This window comes from Mycena indigotica, assembly GCF_014461135.1.
Source record: "Mycena indigotica strain 171206Taipei chromosome Unknown Mind.scaff0004, whole genome shotgun sequence".
Taxonomy (NCBI): domain Eukaryota; kingdom Fungi; phylum Basidiomycota; class Agaricomycetes; order Agaricales; family Mycenaceae; genus Mycena; species Mycena indigotica.
The window spans coordinates 1,726,301-1,740,893 of record NW_023503003.1 but is presented as its reverse complement, the minus strand read 5'-3'; the positions used below and the strand labels follow the sequence as shown (position 1 = coordinate 1,740,893).

The window sequence follows — 14,593 nt, the reverse complement described above, 5'->3', positions numbered from 1 at the left end:
GGACTGGAGGCCGCTATTCAACATGGGGCTGATCTTAGTCTTCGTGGGCTCATTCGCGACGATACCGAGCAAGAGTCGAAGGAGAGAGGACCGGAGGGCAAGGACAATCTTGCATACACATTCGATGCTACGAATGATGCTCTCCGGGGGACTAACGGGCAGCAAACATCTTTGTATCCTCACTTGCTTGGTGAACGCCCATTGTCAACTCTTCGTCTTGAATCTGTAACTACTGCATATCGCCATATTGTCTTGCACTTCGGACACCTCAAAATCATGGTGAGACAAAAAAAACAAGATTATCTAGTACTCAAGAACTCTCAGATTCAATTCCTCCTTCATACCTCACCCAATTGGTATCCCAAAGACGTTTGGGACGCGTCAATTATGCTTGTTGATCGTCATGTGCGTCTCAAAATATGCTATTAGCTCTTGACTCACTATGCTACAGACACGGGGCTTCAAAGTTGGAATTGCGTTTGTATTCGAAGATCGAGTTCTCGCTTTCCTTAGTCATGACAACGTTTTTCAAGTAAGTGGAGTGAATTTGAGTCTGTGCCTTTGAATGAATATATTTCTCAGCCAACCTGGATGCTTGCAGATGCCCATATCGACCATCCACCCAGTGTCTACCATTCTCCCACCGAGTTCATCGCCCGCCTCGCGACATGGATCGAGGAGAAATTCCAGAAGTCTAGCTCTCAAGTTGGCAAGGGTTTGGCAACAGACCTGGTTCGCAATGAGCAGGAGATTTTCTTTGGGATTGGTGCATATACTGTACAAGAGGTCTTTCATCTGGCTGGTAGGTTTATTCTACCTCATCTTTGGTCTACTTATTCTAATCTCAGTGGTAGGTATTCCTCCTTTTCTAACCGCACGAGAGGTATTCACCAATCCCTCACGTGTCGCTCGACTTCGTTGCGGCATTCTATACATTTCTCAAGACTGGTGAAGGCTTCCTTATGTATATTCTCCTCTGCGTCACGTTGATTGATCGTTGTAGCTAATATCTTTTACAGCCCAATGCTTCGTGCTGCTATGTGCGAGGGTGTACTGGCACCTACTTTGGAGCAACGCCTTCACTATGCGTACCGACTATATGTCTGGGCCAAGGCGGAGGTGCGCATGCCAAGTCGCCAAAAAGCTGCCATTCTGGAGTATAATGTGCGTGCAAATTCACCTGATTTTGTGCCAAACATGCTAATCTTGGGGAAATACAGGTATTCCTAGCACGATATGATGACCATCCAACAACAATCAAACGCGAAACTCTCATCGATTTGTTTGACCCTTTCGAGCCATCAAATATACGGTCTGGTCTCGAAGACTTGAACATCGGACATCTTGTTTTTGGCAGGGATGTTTGGAGTGGTGCCGGATATCAGGTCCCAGCTGGGAAGGATGAGGATGCACTGACGGCCTTGTTTAGACGCAAAAAGTAAGTTGCTTTCGCAATTTTTGACCTGCATTAACTTCTCCTTCCAGAACTACTCTCACAACCCACTAAACTGAAGACAACGAGCTTTGAACCCCTTTTTCTACCCGACTCCGAGCTGAACGTGGCTGTTCTCCCGAACAATGCATACTCTGCAGGATCTGGGAAGCGTATTTGGACCCCATTAAACGACTTTCCTCCATCATTGCAGTGAGTATTGTGTTTGTATTGCGCAAAACTGACCAAGTATTATCTAGAAAGCGCAAAATAACCCAGCTTGACGAGATTCAGAAGAAAGAGGCTCTGTTTGCAAAACGAGTAGCTGCAAGTCGGCATGTTGCTATTGGCCCTCTCGAATACTGTGGTAATGGACATCGGATCCATTATGGGTTTGGGAAATTCCGGTGCGTATCATCCAGTGCTACCTTTCCCAAGATTTAACTAAAAGTTTAAATAGGCTTGCCGTCTGTCGTGGAGACCCCCGAATCTCGAAAGAGCGAGAGGACAGGGCAGAGAGTGGAGTCAAATTGCGAACAGGGACCAAGCGAGCGAAGGAGAATAAAAATGCATATGAGGCTGGCTATGAACGGGCAGCAAAGCGATTCAAGTCTGATATTGCGCAGCTTCCTGGCGCAGTCAAGCCTGCGGGTGAGAAAAAGCGCCGAATTAGTGCTAACAAGATGATTATAGGCCAGTCTGAGTCAACAGAGCTGGTTACTAGGTCTAGGTTGCGCATTCTTCGGTCTCATAATGTGTAGATATCTAGATATCTTGATATAATTTAGTGTTTTTAGGTGAAGTAATATCTTTTCTAATGAAGAACTGTCTGATTAAGGTCTATCTTGTCTTGAACTGAATATATAAGAGTTATATCATTGTTCTCTAACATGCCTACACCTTGGATCCAATTTTTTTGAACTTTTGAGCACTAGAGGGTATAGTAGACTCATATGTACAATAGCTAGCCTTAACTATAAGTCTGAGACTGGGAAATTTGGGGGTGTGACTCTGATGATGATGAGAGTCACACCCTTGTTCTCTCACTTGGCCACACCTTAGATCCAACTCTTTTGAACTTTTGAGCACTAGAGGGTATATGATGTGGAATAACTAGGCTTAACTATAAGTATGAGGCTAGAGGTATGGTTGGTGTGGACTTGTGTTACATGATATGATAGATGATCAAGCTTGCTAAGTTGTTTCTCCAGTTTACCATTTAGTAAATATGCCTGTAAAAGGAAATTTTGAACAATTGAGCAAAATTTGTTTTTTAAAAATATTTTTTGTTGTCCTAATTGCACAAGTTATGCCCTTGCCTATTTTGAACATAAAATAATGCAAGGACACACTTAAACTCCAAGCTCAAACCAATCTCAACACTCAAACTCAAGTTCACTTGTTTTTGCACCACAGATCAATGTCTCACAGAACCTCCCAACTAGGTGAAACCACTGTCCAAAACCACCTTTTGATCGCAAAACCACTGATTAAAACCACTTAAAACATCTCAAAACCAAGACCAGCAGTAAACAACGAAAAATGCTTTTATAAGAAGTTGCTTGTTTGCTGTTTTAATTTTTTACTTACTGCTGGTTTCAGATCCGGGATCAGGCAGACGCGGACAGCAGCTTGTCAGCAGGAATATAAACAGGTGTGCAGATCGTCAACCACAGGTTGAACAACAGAGATCGGGAGGAAACACGTCGGAAGCACCAGGTATAAGTTATATGGCCTGGGAACGTGGCCGTGGCGATGCTATCGATGCTCAATCGAGAACAAGGAGGGAACAAACCTTGTTTGTTCCAGCCGTCCGAGGTTTCTGCAGGTGGTTATGTCATCGCGTAGTGTGGGGAAAAACAGAGGGACGGCGTGGGTGGGAGATTGCTGCTAAGAAGAGCGATATGGGTCATTTAATGGCGGTGCTCGTGATCCTCGGTGCGTGGTTATCTTGGGACTTGGTATTCCAATTATTTGCCACCGGTGGCTTGGGGGTGCAAAGTTTCTCATCACCCTCCCCGGCTAGGTCCGGGTGCGGCGTAGCAGTGGGTGGGAGCCACCTGCGCTTGCTTCGGATTCGCGCCAAGGTTATGGCGTGGCCCCCGCTAGCGTGTGTTTTGTCCATTTGGGTGTCATCGGGCGGAGATCGCGCGCGCAACTTCACGATGGGTGTTGGCTGATGGATGCGAATTTAAATTTACACACGCCCGTCACCCCGTCCCTGTCGGCGGCGGCTGTACAGTCCAGATCAATTGCCCTTCTTCCGAAATCAAAATCAACATCACAACAACGCTTCGCGCCGGAGCCCGGAAGTTGTGTCGTGTGTTTTTTTTCTGCAGCCGCCGGCTCCGGCAAACAAACGCCACGTAGCAACGGGCCTGGTCAACATATGTGCATGCAGCGAGCCTTATGTAGCGTGCGCTTAGCGCGGTTTCTGTTTCCATTTGCATATTTGGTGGAGATCTTTTATTTTTTGCTTGGGTCTAGAATCAGGTGGACAGATGCAGATGGATCGGCTTGTAACAGGTTCAAACCTAAACCGAATCAGATTCCGGCAGGCGACGAACAAGTGACGAACTTGTCTTGGATGGCCTGTGGGAGCCATGCGTATAGCGGCTGTGCCGTGATCGACGTAACTATCGGTTTTGGTGTGAAGAGGGACATCCTGTGCTTGAGGAGGCCAAGAATAGGCATTCAGTAAAGTTGGTAGGGACCTTGTTCTGTTCTTAGGCAGCGCACTATCATCATCATCGCATATTGGATTAGGCTAATCGCCGCTCACAAGGTGATCATGTTGCTTGTTGAGAGGCCGCGGCTCCCGAGAATCCAGCGAAGGGAAATGAAACTGAAACTTCAATTCATCAACCGCTGGCTAGCTGCCCAAGAAAGACAAGAAAGAGAAGGGTCCCGGTCCTTCGACTCAGAAGATGGCATGTGCATGTGTGCTACTTCTTGCTGCCCCCGCCCGATGCCTCCGCCGCCTTCTCCTCTTCTTTTTTCTGTGAGACACGATGAGTTGGAGCACCGAATAAGACAAAATGCTAGCTGGGTCTTACCTTTTGCTTGGCCCGCAGTGCATCCGCATCGCTGCGGTCGAGACATCAGTTCATCCGAAACAGAATGTGGGCTGACTCACGCCTCCTTGCGCTTTGCGAGTGTCGTGTTGCTCTCCTTTGGCTTTGCCTTGTTGGCAGCAGCCTTCTTCTGCGCCTTTAGTCGGTCTTGGTCGCGCTGGTTACCTCCTGTAAGTGTTTAAGCCCTAGCATCATCGGAAAAGGATGTGCAAGCCACAGACGGGTCATCTCTTCTCGTCGTCGTTGTTGTCGTCGTTGTTGACTGCTGTTGTTGTCGTGGGAGCCGTGACGTCCCCTGGCCACGTCACGGGTCATACTTGCTTACCTAGCGCCGTTTACGCGGTACAGTATCCGCGGCTGTGCATGGCCGTGGGAGCGGCCTGTCTTTGGGAAACGGATGCGATCTGAGATCTGGGTGCCGTGCCGAGAAGAGCGATCGTTGGGAGATGCGAATCGGGGGCCGCTAAGCGGTTGCAGGCACGAGGACTTGACGTCTGAAGGGTTTCCAAAAGTCTGATCGCCTGCTCTTTCAATCCGCCTTCTTTCCCTTCCCGTCAGCCCTTTTTAAACCCCATACGTTCCTCCGCGCCCGCTTTTCCCCCTTCCTCCCTTTTCGCTCCCCCCCAAGCCCAACGCCAACGCCAACGCTAGCAAGCGCGTATGCGATGAGTGGCCGCCACGTCCACCAAAACGGCCCCGTCGTCTCCCCCACAGTGCCCACCAACGGCACATCAGTCACCTCCTCCGCTGTCACCAACGGCGCCTCTTCCTCCTCAGTCCCGCCCTCAATTCTCAAACTTACCGCCACAAACGAACAGACATGGCTACTCATTGGTACGTATAGCCCAATGCTCGTTTTCCGCGCAGTTTTCTGACTATTGTTGCTTTTATCAGGACGAGTGGCTGAGCAAATGGGTGACCTTGACACTGCGCTGAGCGCATACGAAAACGCCCTCCGACATAACTCCATGTCGCTCCCGGGGCTTACTCAAGTGGCGGGCATCGCTAGGATCAAGGAGAACTACCCCAAGGCGCGTTTACGCCGACGTAGTCTAATTTCCGGTAATTGACTTAGTCTCCCACAGGCTGTCGAGTTCTTCCAACGCGTGCTTGGGCTGCAGGAGGACAACGGCGAAGTATGGAGTGCGTTGGGTGAGTTCCGAAGTATTGCCTTGACTGTCCAGAGTCGCTTAGTCGTCTAGGCCACTGTTATCTTATGCAAGACGACCTGCAGAAAGCGTATTCGGCTTACCAACAAGCGCTGTACCTGCTTCCCAACCCAAAGGCACGCCCGGTTGTCGTCACCCACATAAAAATATACTCAACTGTTAATTCAGGAGGACCCTAAGCTCTGGTACGGCATTGGTATCCTCTACGACCGTTACGGTTCGCTCGACCACGCTGAGGAGGCCTTTTCCTCCGTGCTCCGCATGGATAAAGGTTGGTCTGCTTTGGCTTCAGGGTGTTGGGCATATATTGATGTGCTCATTTGAAGACCTAGATTTCGACAAGGCGAACGAGATCTTGTTCCGCCTCGGAATCATTTACAAGCAGCAGGGAAAATATGACGACTCGCTCAACTGCTTCGACCGTATATTGCGCAACCCGCCAAATCCGCTCGCTCATGCCGACATCTGGTTCCAGATCGGGCATGTCTATGAACAGCAGAAAGATGTATGCCCTTTTTCGGTCTCTCTCTTGTTTGCTTCCTGTGTTGTTTCTTGTTTCGTTAATCTCCGTGTTGTCCGAATGCTGATTTGCTTTCCGCAGTACGTCAGTGCTAAAGACGCGTATGAGCGTGTAGTCGCCGACAATCCCGGACACGCAAAGGTACTCCAGCAGCTTGGGTGGCTGTACCATCAAGATGGCTCGTCCTTCCAGAATCAAGACCTCGCGATCCAGTACCTCACTAAGAGCTTGGAAGCAGGTTAGTCTTCTCGCTTTCCGCTCCTCTGTGAAGCTAAAAAAGAATGCCGCAATAGACCCTTCCGACGCTCAAAGTTGGTATCTTCTCGGTCGAGCATACATGGCGGGCCAGAAGTACAACAAGGCCTACGAAGCCTACCAACAAGCAGTCTACCGCGACGGCCGCAACCCGACCTTCTGGTGCTCCATCGGCGTGCTGTACTTCCAGATCAACCAATACCGTGACGCGCTTGACGCCTATTCGCGGGCAATTCGCATCAACCCGTATATCTCGGAGGTGTGGTTCGATCTGGGCAGTCTCTACGAAAGCTGCAACAACCAAATTTCGGACGCTATGGACGCGTATGCCCGAGCTAGCGAGCTTGACCCCAGCAACACGGTCATTTCTGCGCGGCTGAATTTGCTGAGAAATGCTCAGGCGAATGGCACGACTATCCCCGCCGCTCCTGGCCCTCAAGATGTCCACCCGACCGCATATGCCAGCGCTGTCGTCCCCCCTCCTGGTTTGGGTGGCCCACCATTATTGCTTTCGTCGTCCGGCGCGAACGGACAACGGCCCGTGTTCCGGGCAGACTCCCGGGGGCCGCCGGCCGAGATTGCACTGCCACCCGCCGGTCATAACCACCACGGCCGTGGCTCACCATCTGGTCCGTTCCGTGGCGGTCCCCCACCACCGGTCATCCTTGACGAAACAAGGCACCCACAGACCCAAACGCTGGCGCCAATGGATGTTGATGGGCCACGGCGTGACCGTGAGAGGGAGCGCGGGCTGCTGCTTCACCACCCAGTCCCACAACCACAAGCTTCACTACCCCCTCCGGAGGACGGCCCGGCACCCTCTTCTGGGCGAAATGGGCACCATCACCCACATCCCAATCATTCACATGGCCATATTCAAACACACAACGACTCGTACTTTACCTCCTCTACCTCGAGGCATCGTCCTCACAGCACGAGTATGAGCCCGCCCCCCGCCTCAAGCACGCCGGTCTCCACCTCCACCAGCATTTGTCAACGCTTACCCAACTGGTGGGCGTGGTGGCCCGCCTCCAGCGCATCGTTCGCCACGGCCATTCCCGGGAGAACCGGAAATGGCTTGGGACCGTCGTGGGTCAGCGGCCGACTACGATCGTGAACGTGAACGTGAGAGGGACCGGGACAGAGAGCGAGAGCGGGAAATGGATCGTGATCGACGACCACGCCATTCTGCTGGCGGTGCTGACTACCCTGGGGCTCCACCGTTTTACCCAGGCCGCTCTGAATCTGTCTCTGGCCACCATCGTGAGCGTGAACGTGAACGGGACAGGGTTAAGGAGATGGCTTCTCGCGGGAGGAGTCCTGACACGTCTCCGCGGTCAGGACATCCGGCGCGGTACTGGGAAACGCCAAGCACCAGCAGCAAACCGTCTGGGCCGGGCCTGCCGCCAATGCAGCACGCGCCAGAAAATTCAATGGGGCCAGTTAGCGGGGGCAGCCGGCGGTATGACCCACGGTATGATGGCCGGGAAATGCATCACCGGGACTCGTATGAGGATCGGGGCAGAGAAAGAGAGCGGTCAACTTCGAGGGGTGGGTACCCTGGCTCCCATGCTGGCTCGCCGGAAGGCTTGCGCCATCCTGCGCGGCCACCGCCACCTGCTCACGTGCTCGCTCCGGGATCTTCTCGGTCCGAAAGTCCGATGCCGATGGGAGGGAATGGAGACCTGAAGCGGAGGCGAAGCGGGAAAGAGGAGTCGGCCGCAGCACTCATGGCCTCATCGGATAAGAGAAACGATCGAAAACGGAGGAGTGGCAGGAGTGGGCGGAAGGAAGATGGAGCGGACACACCAACGCCAATGCCCATGCCTACACCAAAGCCGTCTTTCAATGCTGTTGGTGGGCCAGGTGTTCCAGGCCCCAGCACCGGCGCTTACAAGATGTCGCCAGGTTACAAGAGCCCTGGACCAGTTAGCTCGAATGGGTCCGGCTCGTCGGGCCGGTCGGTCCAGCCATCACCGACAAATCCTGTTTCGCGGATGCCAGCGAGAGTGGTGGATGACGACTACGATGAGCCAGGTGTGGCTGATGCACTGATGGGTCTGTCCTCGTACCGCGAAATGCCCGCGCCTTCGTCTGAGCAATCTCCAACTGTGTCTTCTGGCAGTCGACATAGTGACCGCGACCGCCCGATTCCGAGCCATCGCGACTCTGTGTCCTCGACAAGGAGCCGCAACTCACCCCCGGGGGCGTCGCTCAAGCGCCCACTCAGCGCGACCGATGACGTGGACATGGAGAGCAGCAAGCGGTCACGTGTCGATGTCCTTCACCATCACCGCCGGAGTTCGTCTTCTGGTGGCGGGGCACGGCGCACACCAGTCCCCTCGACGCGGCCGTCGCCGATTCCGTTCCGGACGCAGGCCGCTGCAGCCCACGACGAAGCACGTGATCGTGATGGACAGTACCCCGCGAGCCCTCCGTTGCCAGCAGTGTTCCCGCCACATCCGCGGCCGGTGGGGATGGTGCAGGCCCCCGCGCCGATGCCCATCTCGCTGCCCCCAATTGCCACGCTGTCGCCTAGTTCGACTGCTCCGTCGCCGCAACTGCATCATGCAGAGGAGAAGATGCAGGTAGACGTCACCAGTCCACGGCAGCGTCCGTCGCAGTCCCCGCCTGGCTCGGCACGGAAGGGTGAGCGCTCGCCGCCGAAGCATACGCCCAGCCCGTCCTCCGAGCCGTGAGGTTTTTTCTTGATGATGATGACGCCCACACGAATAGCGAACTTATAATTTACTCGTACATATCTCTCTTTTTGTTCTTTGTTCTCGTCTTTTCTATGCATGCAATTGTACATAGTAGAAATGAAGCCAAAATGTATGTTATGCTGTACATGTAGACTGGAATCACCAATGATTGCACCAACTGAAGAACACTTAGCATTGGCTTCTTGAACCCAAGATGCATAAGGAGGCTCCCAGAAGACCAAAATCCGTTTTGAAGCTCATAATATGGCAATAATGTGCATTGTAAACAGTGGGCTATGTACTTTTCAACAATACCAGCTAGGGAAATACTTCCAGTTCAACCTCTACAGCTTCGAAAGAGACCCTCCTTCCTGCACATCGTAAATACGAACATGAAATGCTGTGCTTGCGGTGGTCAAGGAGGGAATTTGCAAGCATCGCCTCATGCGAGCCTCTCTAGTGTGCACTTGGCAAGCGACTCAGATTCGGATTTCTTATCTACAGGTTTTGCAACAGGTGAGCCTCCCCAAACTGTAACTGCGAGCCTTCCTATGCAAAATTACTTGCACTTGTACTCAATATGACTAGTAAGTAAGGATATGCAACCTCTCCAGACAAACAAACCACGAAAAGTGCTTGGCGGCATGACTGCACCTGTAAGACCAAGCGCCGTTGGCAGATTGAGTCGAAGAATCTTGTCCCTCCTGGTTATAATTCTACATAGCGTATCTTATCCTTAGAATTCTACTCTGTACCACAGTCGGTATGATTGAGCGGAACACAGAGATGTAATGGCTCGAGGAGTATTTATGTGGTCGTCCTCCATAAGGACTGATTGATTTGGTTTTGACATTTGGCAACGCTCGGCTGGAGTGTTTTCTCTTTCTCTTCCTCCGTTAGTCGTAGCCGGTCGTGGTTTTTCTTCTTTCCATTCCTTGCAGGTGCTTGTTCTCTTGGCCTCATGACATAGCTTAATACTGCGGCTCAAGTGGTCCCTCCCTTATGCATTTCTCTCTTGTCCTGCACGCGCTGGTCGTTCCCATTCTCCTGCTATGGACAGACTCGACTGCCGGTGCGTGGCTACATCGCCATCTTTCTAATCTCATCGTTCTACAGCGCATAGCGTCTCGCCAAGGCCGCTCAAACGAGTTGCAAACCCATCCACGCTTGCCTTGGAGATCCTCCCGCGAAAACAACAGCGCTCCGCCTCCCCATCCTCCCCATTCACCACCAAAGCCCCATTACTACCCCGCTCGACCACCCTCCGCTTTGACGACTCCTTCCGCCTCACCATCGCTGCTTTTGACGAAACCTTTCACCTCCATCTCCGCCCCAACGACCACCTCATTCACCCCGCAGCACGGATAAGCTACTACGCCCTGGGCCCAGACGGGTCGTCCTATGTCACGCAAACAAAGCCTTTGCTGCGCGAGTCGGTGAAAGCCTACGTGGGGGAGGTGATCCATGCCGACCATTCTGAGACCCGAATGCGGGAAGATGCGGCTGGTGTGGTGCCAACCCCACACCCCTCAGAGCTGGGCTGGGCGCGTATAATGGTACATCACCAGGGCGACATCGACAGCGATGTTGCGCCTGAATTCGAAGGCTCCTTCACTGTTGACGGTGTTGTCTACCATGTCGCCACCAAAGACAACTACTACCGCAACAAGCGGCCCCTTGACCCCGATGTCCAGCCGATTGATATTGTTGACTCGGAGCTCGTCATATGGCGCGACTCAGATATCATGACCCACGAGGAGGAGCGGATTGCATATGCGGGCCTCCCGATCCCTGTACCAGAGACTTGTGGCCATGACAAACTATCCTACAACACCAACCCACAAGAGAATGCCATCTTACTGAAGGAGCAGTCCACCCCCTGGCTCGATTCAACGCTCAACTTCTTTGGCAATGTCTCCAAGCGTGACGATGTCGTTGGTACAGAAATGGGCACAAAGTGCGTGGATTTTGCTTGTTAATAATGAGCTATTCTAATTTTACTCCCTAGTTTCGTGAACAACATCGGACAAACAATAGGCTGCCCGAACACACAAAAAGTGCTCTATATGGGTGTTGCCGCCGACTGTGTCTATGTCCAGAAATACGGCTCGCACGCCAACGCGACGAAACAGATCTTGAACAATTGGAACTCGGCCAGCTCGCTGTATAAGTCGACCTTCAACATCAGTCTGGGCATCATCGAGCTTCAAATACAGAGCGAGGTCTGCCCCAAGCCGGTCAATGCGTCAATGCCCTGGAATGTCGACTGTAGCACCGTCCCGCTCAATGATCGGTTGTCGCTTTTCTCACAATGGCGCGGCGCCAAAGGCTCAGACGGTGTCGGGCTGTGGCATCTGATGAGTGGGTGTCCGACCGGTTCTGAGGTCGGAATTGCTTGGCTTGCGACGTTGTGAGTTCCCGGTCAAAGATACACATAACCTTGTCCCGCTGATTAATATTGGTAGATGTCAGCAGAGCGCCTCGGGATCTGCGCCCTCCGTTGTTTCAGGCACAGCTGTGTCCACTGCAGGCTTGACAGAGTGGCAGGTTATCGCACACGAGATTGGCCACAACTTTGGGGCTATTGTGAGTGTTTCTGTTTTTGGTGTTGTTGATAGGGTTTATTAATAATTTGGCAGCATGATGTGAGGAAAATAGATATCTCAACCAACCCACTGATTTTTTTTCTAGTGTGCTGATGGATGTACCTCGACATCTGCGTGTTGTCCATTGACCCCAGGCTCTTGTAACGCCAATGCCAGATTTATTATGAGCCCTGTTGCTCAGAAGGGCGAGAAGACCTTCTCGCCATGCAGTCTGGGGAATATTTGCTCCTTGATGACGGGTGTCCAGCGGACAAACACCACTTGCTTACAAGATCCATCGAGCCGAGTGGACACCATCTCGCTGCAAATGTGTGGTAACGGGATCGTGGAGGCGGGCGAGCAGTGCGACCCGGGAGAAGGGGTTGATTCTCCCTGCTGCGACTCCAAGACATGCAAGTTCAAGACTGGCGCTGTCTGTGACCCAGATAGCTCTCCTTGCTGCACAGCACAGTGCCGGTACGCGCCAACGACCCAGGTCTGCCGCCCCGCGGTTGACTCCAAGTGCGATGTTCCCGAAACATGCACGGGCGTGTCATCCGACTGTCCGCCTGACATCACGGCGCCGAATGGCCAAAGTTGTGGCGCGAACGACCTCGCGTGCGCGAGCGGGATGTGTACTTCTGTTGGCGGTATGTTTTTTTGTCGGCACTAAACATTATGCTGAGCATTTAGTCCAATGCCAAATGTTAGGCGGCTCCATGAATCTCACACGAGCCTGCCCCAGCACCGGCTCGGGAACATGCCAAGTCTCGTGCCAAGACCCCCGCCGCGCTGACCAGTGTATTGTTTTGACTGCCTTGCTTGTCGATGGCTCGCCATGCGGGTATGGAGGCATTTGCGCTTCAGGCCAGTGTCAGTCCAATGGGCTGTTTAGCACCGCCAAGGTATTCCTGCTCTGTTCTTGCTTGAAGAGAAGCGCTGATCGTTTTCGCAAGGCGTGGTTCACGCAGAACTTGCAAATCGCAATCCCCGTTTCAATCGTCGCCGGGTTGTTTGCAATTCTCATCATCTGGGCACTCATCCGGTGTACGTCGTCATCAGCATCTTTTCCCCGCTATGACTGATTTAGTGCAGCGCTATATCGGTGCTGCCTGGGCAGACCAGAGAAGTACGCGACACAACCCATGGCGCAGGTGGCAGGAATGGGTCCGGGGCCGGGGCAGGCGCCACACCAAAGACTGGGAAGTATTGACCAGTATGGTCAGCAGCAACAGCAACAGCAACAGTACTATCAACAAGGGCAAGTTTAATTTTTCAATTGTCTTGAGGGTACTGATGCTCTGTTCGTAGACCCCCACCGCAAGAGACATACTGGGTTGACCCACGCCGCGGGTACAACGGCGGACGGTAATATGCTATCTATTCCATCTGTATTTTCTAGTCTACATCGAGTGTGGTATAACATGGACAGTAATAGAGCTGTGTGCCTAGACATGAGCTCTACCGGAGATGATTTAAGGTGGGCCGACAAGCGGCACTGACTATTTTGGATTTTGCGCTGTCATCGGCCCAAATAAAAGGAGCCAATCAGACTTGCGACAGAAGGGCGTTGGTAGAACATCAAGCGGTCCAGTCCTGAACGTCCCAATATCCTCTCTCCTTTGAATCTTCAAGACCCCTACCGATCCAGCGCCTGCTGGCCACATTATTTTCATGCTTCTGGTAGCCGCTTCCCTCTTACCTCGGGTCGGACGGTAACGGCCGCGACTACGAACCCATATTCCCCAGAAGCTATCCAACGATGGTCAGCTTCCGAGGCAAGCAAAACCGAGCTCATTGGCGTGGCGCTCCCTGCGATGTTAGCCCTTCTCCCACCGATTCTCCAAGATGATCGGCCGGTCAAGCTGAACGACCCACTACATCAAGCAGCCATAGACCTTCTTTCTATGTCTCTGCTCCATCAAGTGGCTGACGCACGACAAACCATTCTCTACACAGGGCCTGTATCCCAGCCGGCAACTCCATTGGATGTAACGCGAACTACCACCGAAAACCCAGACAGTAATGTCTTCACGGCTGCGGCTCGCACCACACAGGATGCTCATGTAGCGCTAAAATGGCATAATGAAGACCAGGAACGTATTGCCCAACTTGAAGCAGAGGTATTTCATGAACTCCTTTCCTTGGACCTAGCCTACTAACCCTTATTCTTGTGGATTCTCGCCCTCCGAGAGCAAATCCATAGACTCGAGCATGATATCGCCACGCGAAAGCCCCAGTCGACGGACTTACCAGGGCACTTGGTGTGTGCTTTTTGTGGAGATGTCGTCCGCTTATTCATTCCTCAGGCTGTGCATTTACCCATCCCTTCCGCACCCCTCACGCTTAGCTGGGATCCAGACGCACACCTCACGTTTCCGCCGCCGGACCCAAAATTAGGACTCGAGCCATCCTTATCGCCGAGTACCAGCCTAACTGGGACTAAAAGACCAAGGAAATTCCAGCGGACCGCCATGGCTCATTCGTATGTTACCCAAGCCCAACGGAAAATTTCCCCTCCACCCGATGCCGAAAATTGGCGTAACTGGTTTATGCTGCACCAGCAAGAGCCCTTTGCTGCAGCGCTCAGAAGTAAGGTCAATGGCCGAGTCCAAAGCCACTTCACTGCCCAGGCATCTCGATTCCCTTTTGACTTGACCATCCAGTAAGCTAAAACTTTCCTGCAGCGTGCAGCATGTCAAAAATGCATTGACGACCGACGTCCTTGTGTCTTCTTGGACAAGACACTCGGCGCAGAAAGTCGATGCATCTGGTGTGCTTGGTGCTTTAGGAACACGAGAAGTCGGTGCAAACCTAGTGCGGATTTGGCATACTTTATGGGTCAGTGGTCTCCCT

At 52.5% G+C, this 14,593-nt stretch overlaps 2 protein-coding genes across 2 annotated transcripts; both read left to right on the top strand.

Moving 5' to 3' along the window:
- Positions 1-5,171: 5,171 nt before the first annotated feature.
- Positions 5,172-9,149, top strand: MIND_00432900 (TPR-REGION domain-containing protein; the record flags this gene model as incomplete). Its single annotated transcript, XM_037361144.1, has 9 exons — positions 5,172-5,340; positions 5,401-5,541; positions 5,592-5,658; positions 5,701-5,800; positions 5,844-5,946; positions 6,002-6,180; positions 6,277-6,433; positions 6,489-7,388; positions 7,438-9,149. 9 exons carry the CDS (start codon positions 5,172-5,174, stop codon positions 9,147-9,149), a joined length of 3,528 nt encoding a protein of 1,175 aa, XP_037221436.1.
- Positions 9,150-10,154: 1,005 nt separating this feature from the next.
- MIND_00432800 (Zinc metalloprotease) lies at positions 10,155-14,406 on the top strand (the record flags this gene model as incomplete). The annotated part of the gene is made up of 11 exons (XM_037361143.1): positions 10,155-10,224; positions 10,269-11,109; positions 11,161-11,562; positions 11,618-11,771; positions 11,844-12,387; positions 12,431-12,642; positions 12,694-12,784; positions 12,828-13,002; positions 13,049-13,105; positions 13,425-13,860; positions 14,047-14,406. The coding sequence occupies 11 exons, from the start codon at positions 10,155-10,157 to the stop codon at positions 14,404-14,406; spliced, it is 3,342 nt and encodes a 1,113-aa protein (XP_037221435.1).
- Positions 14,407-14,593: the final 187 nt, after the last annotated feature.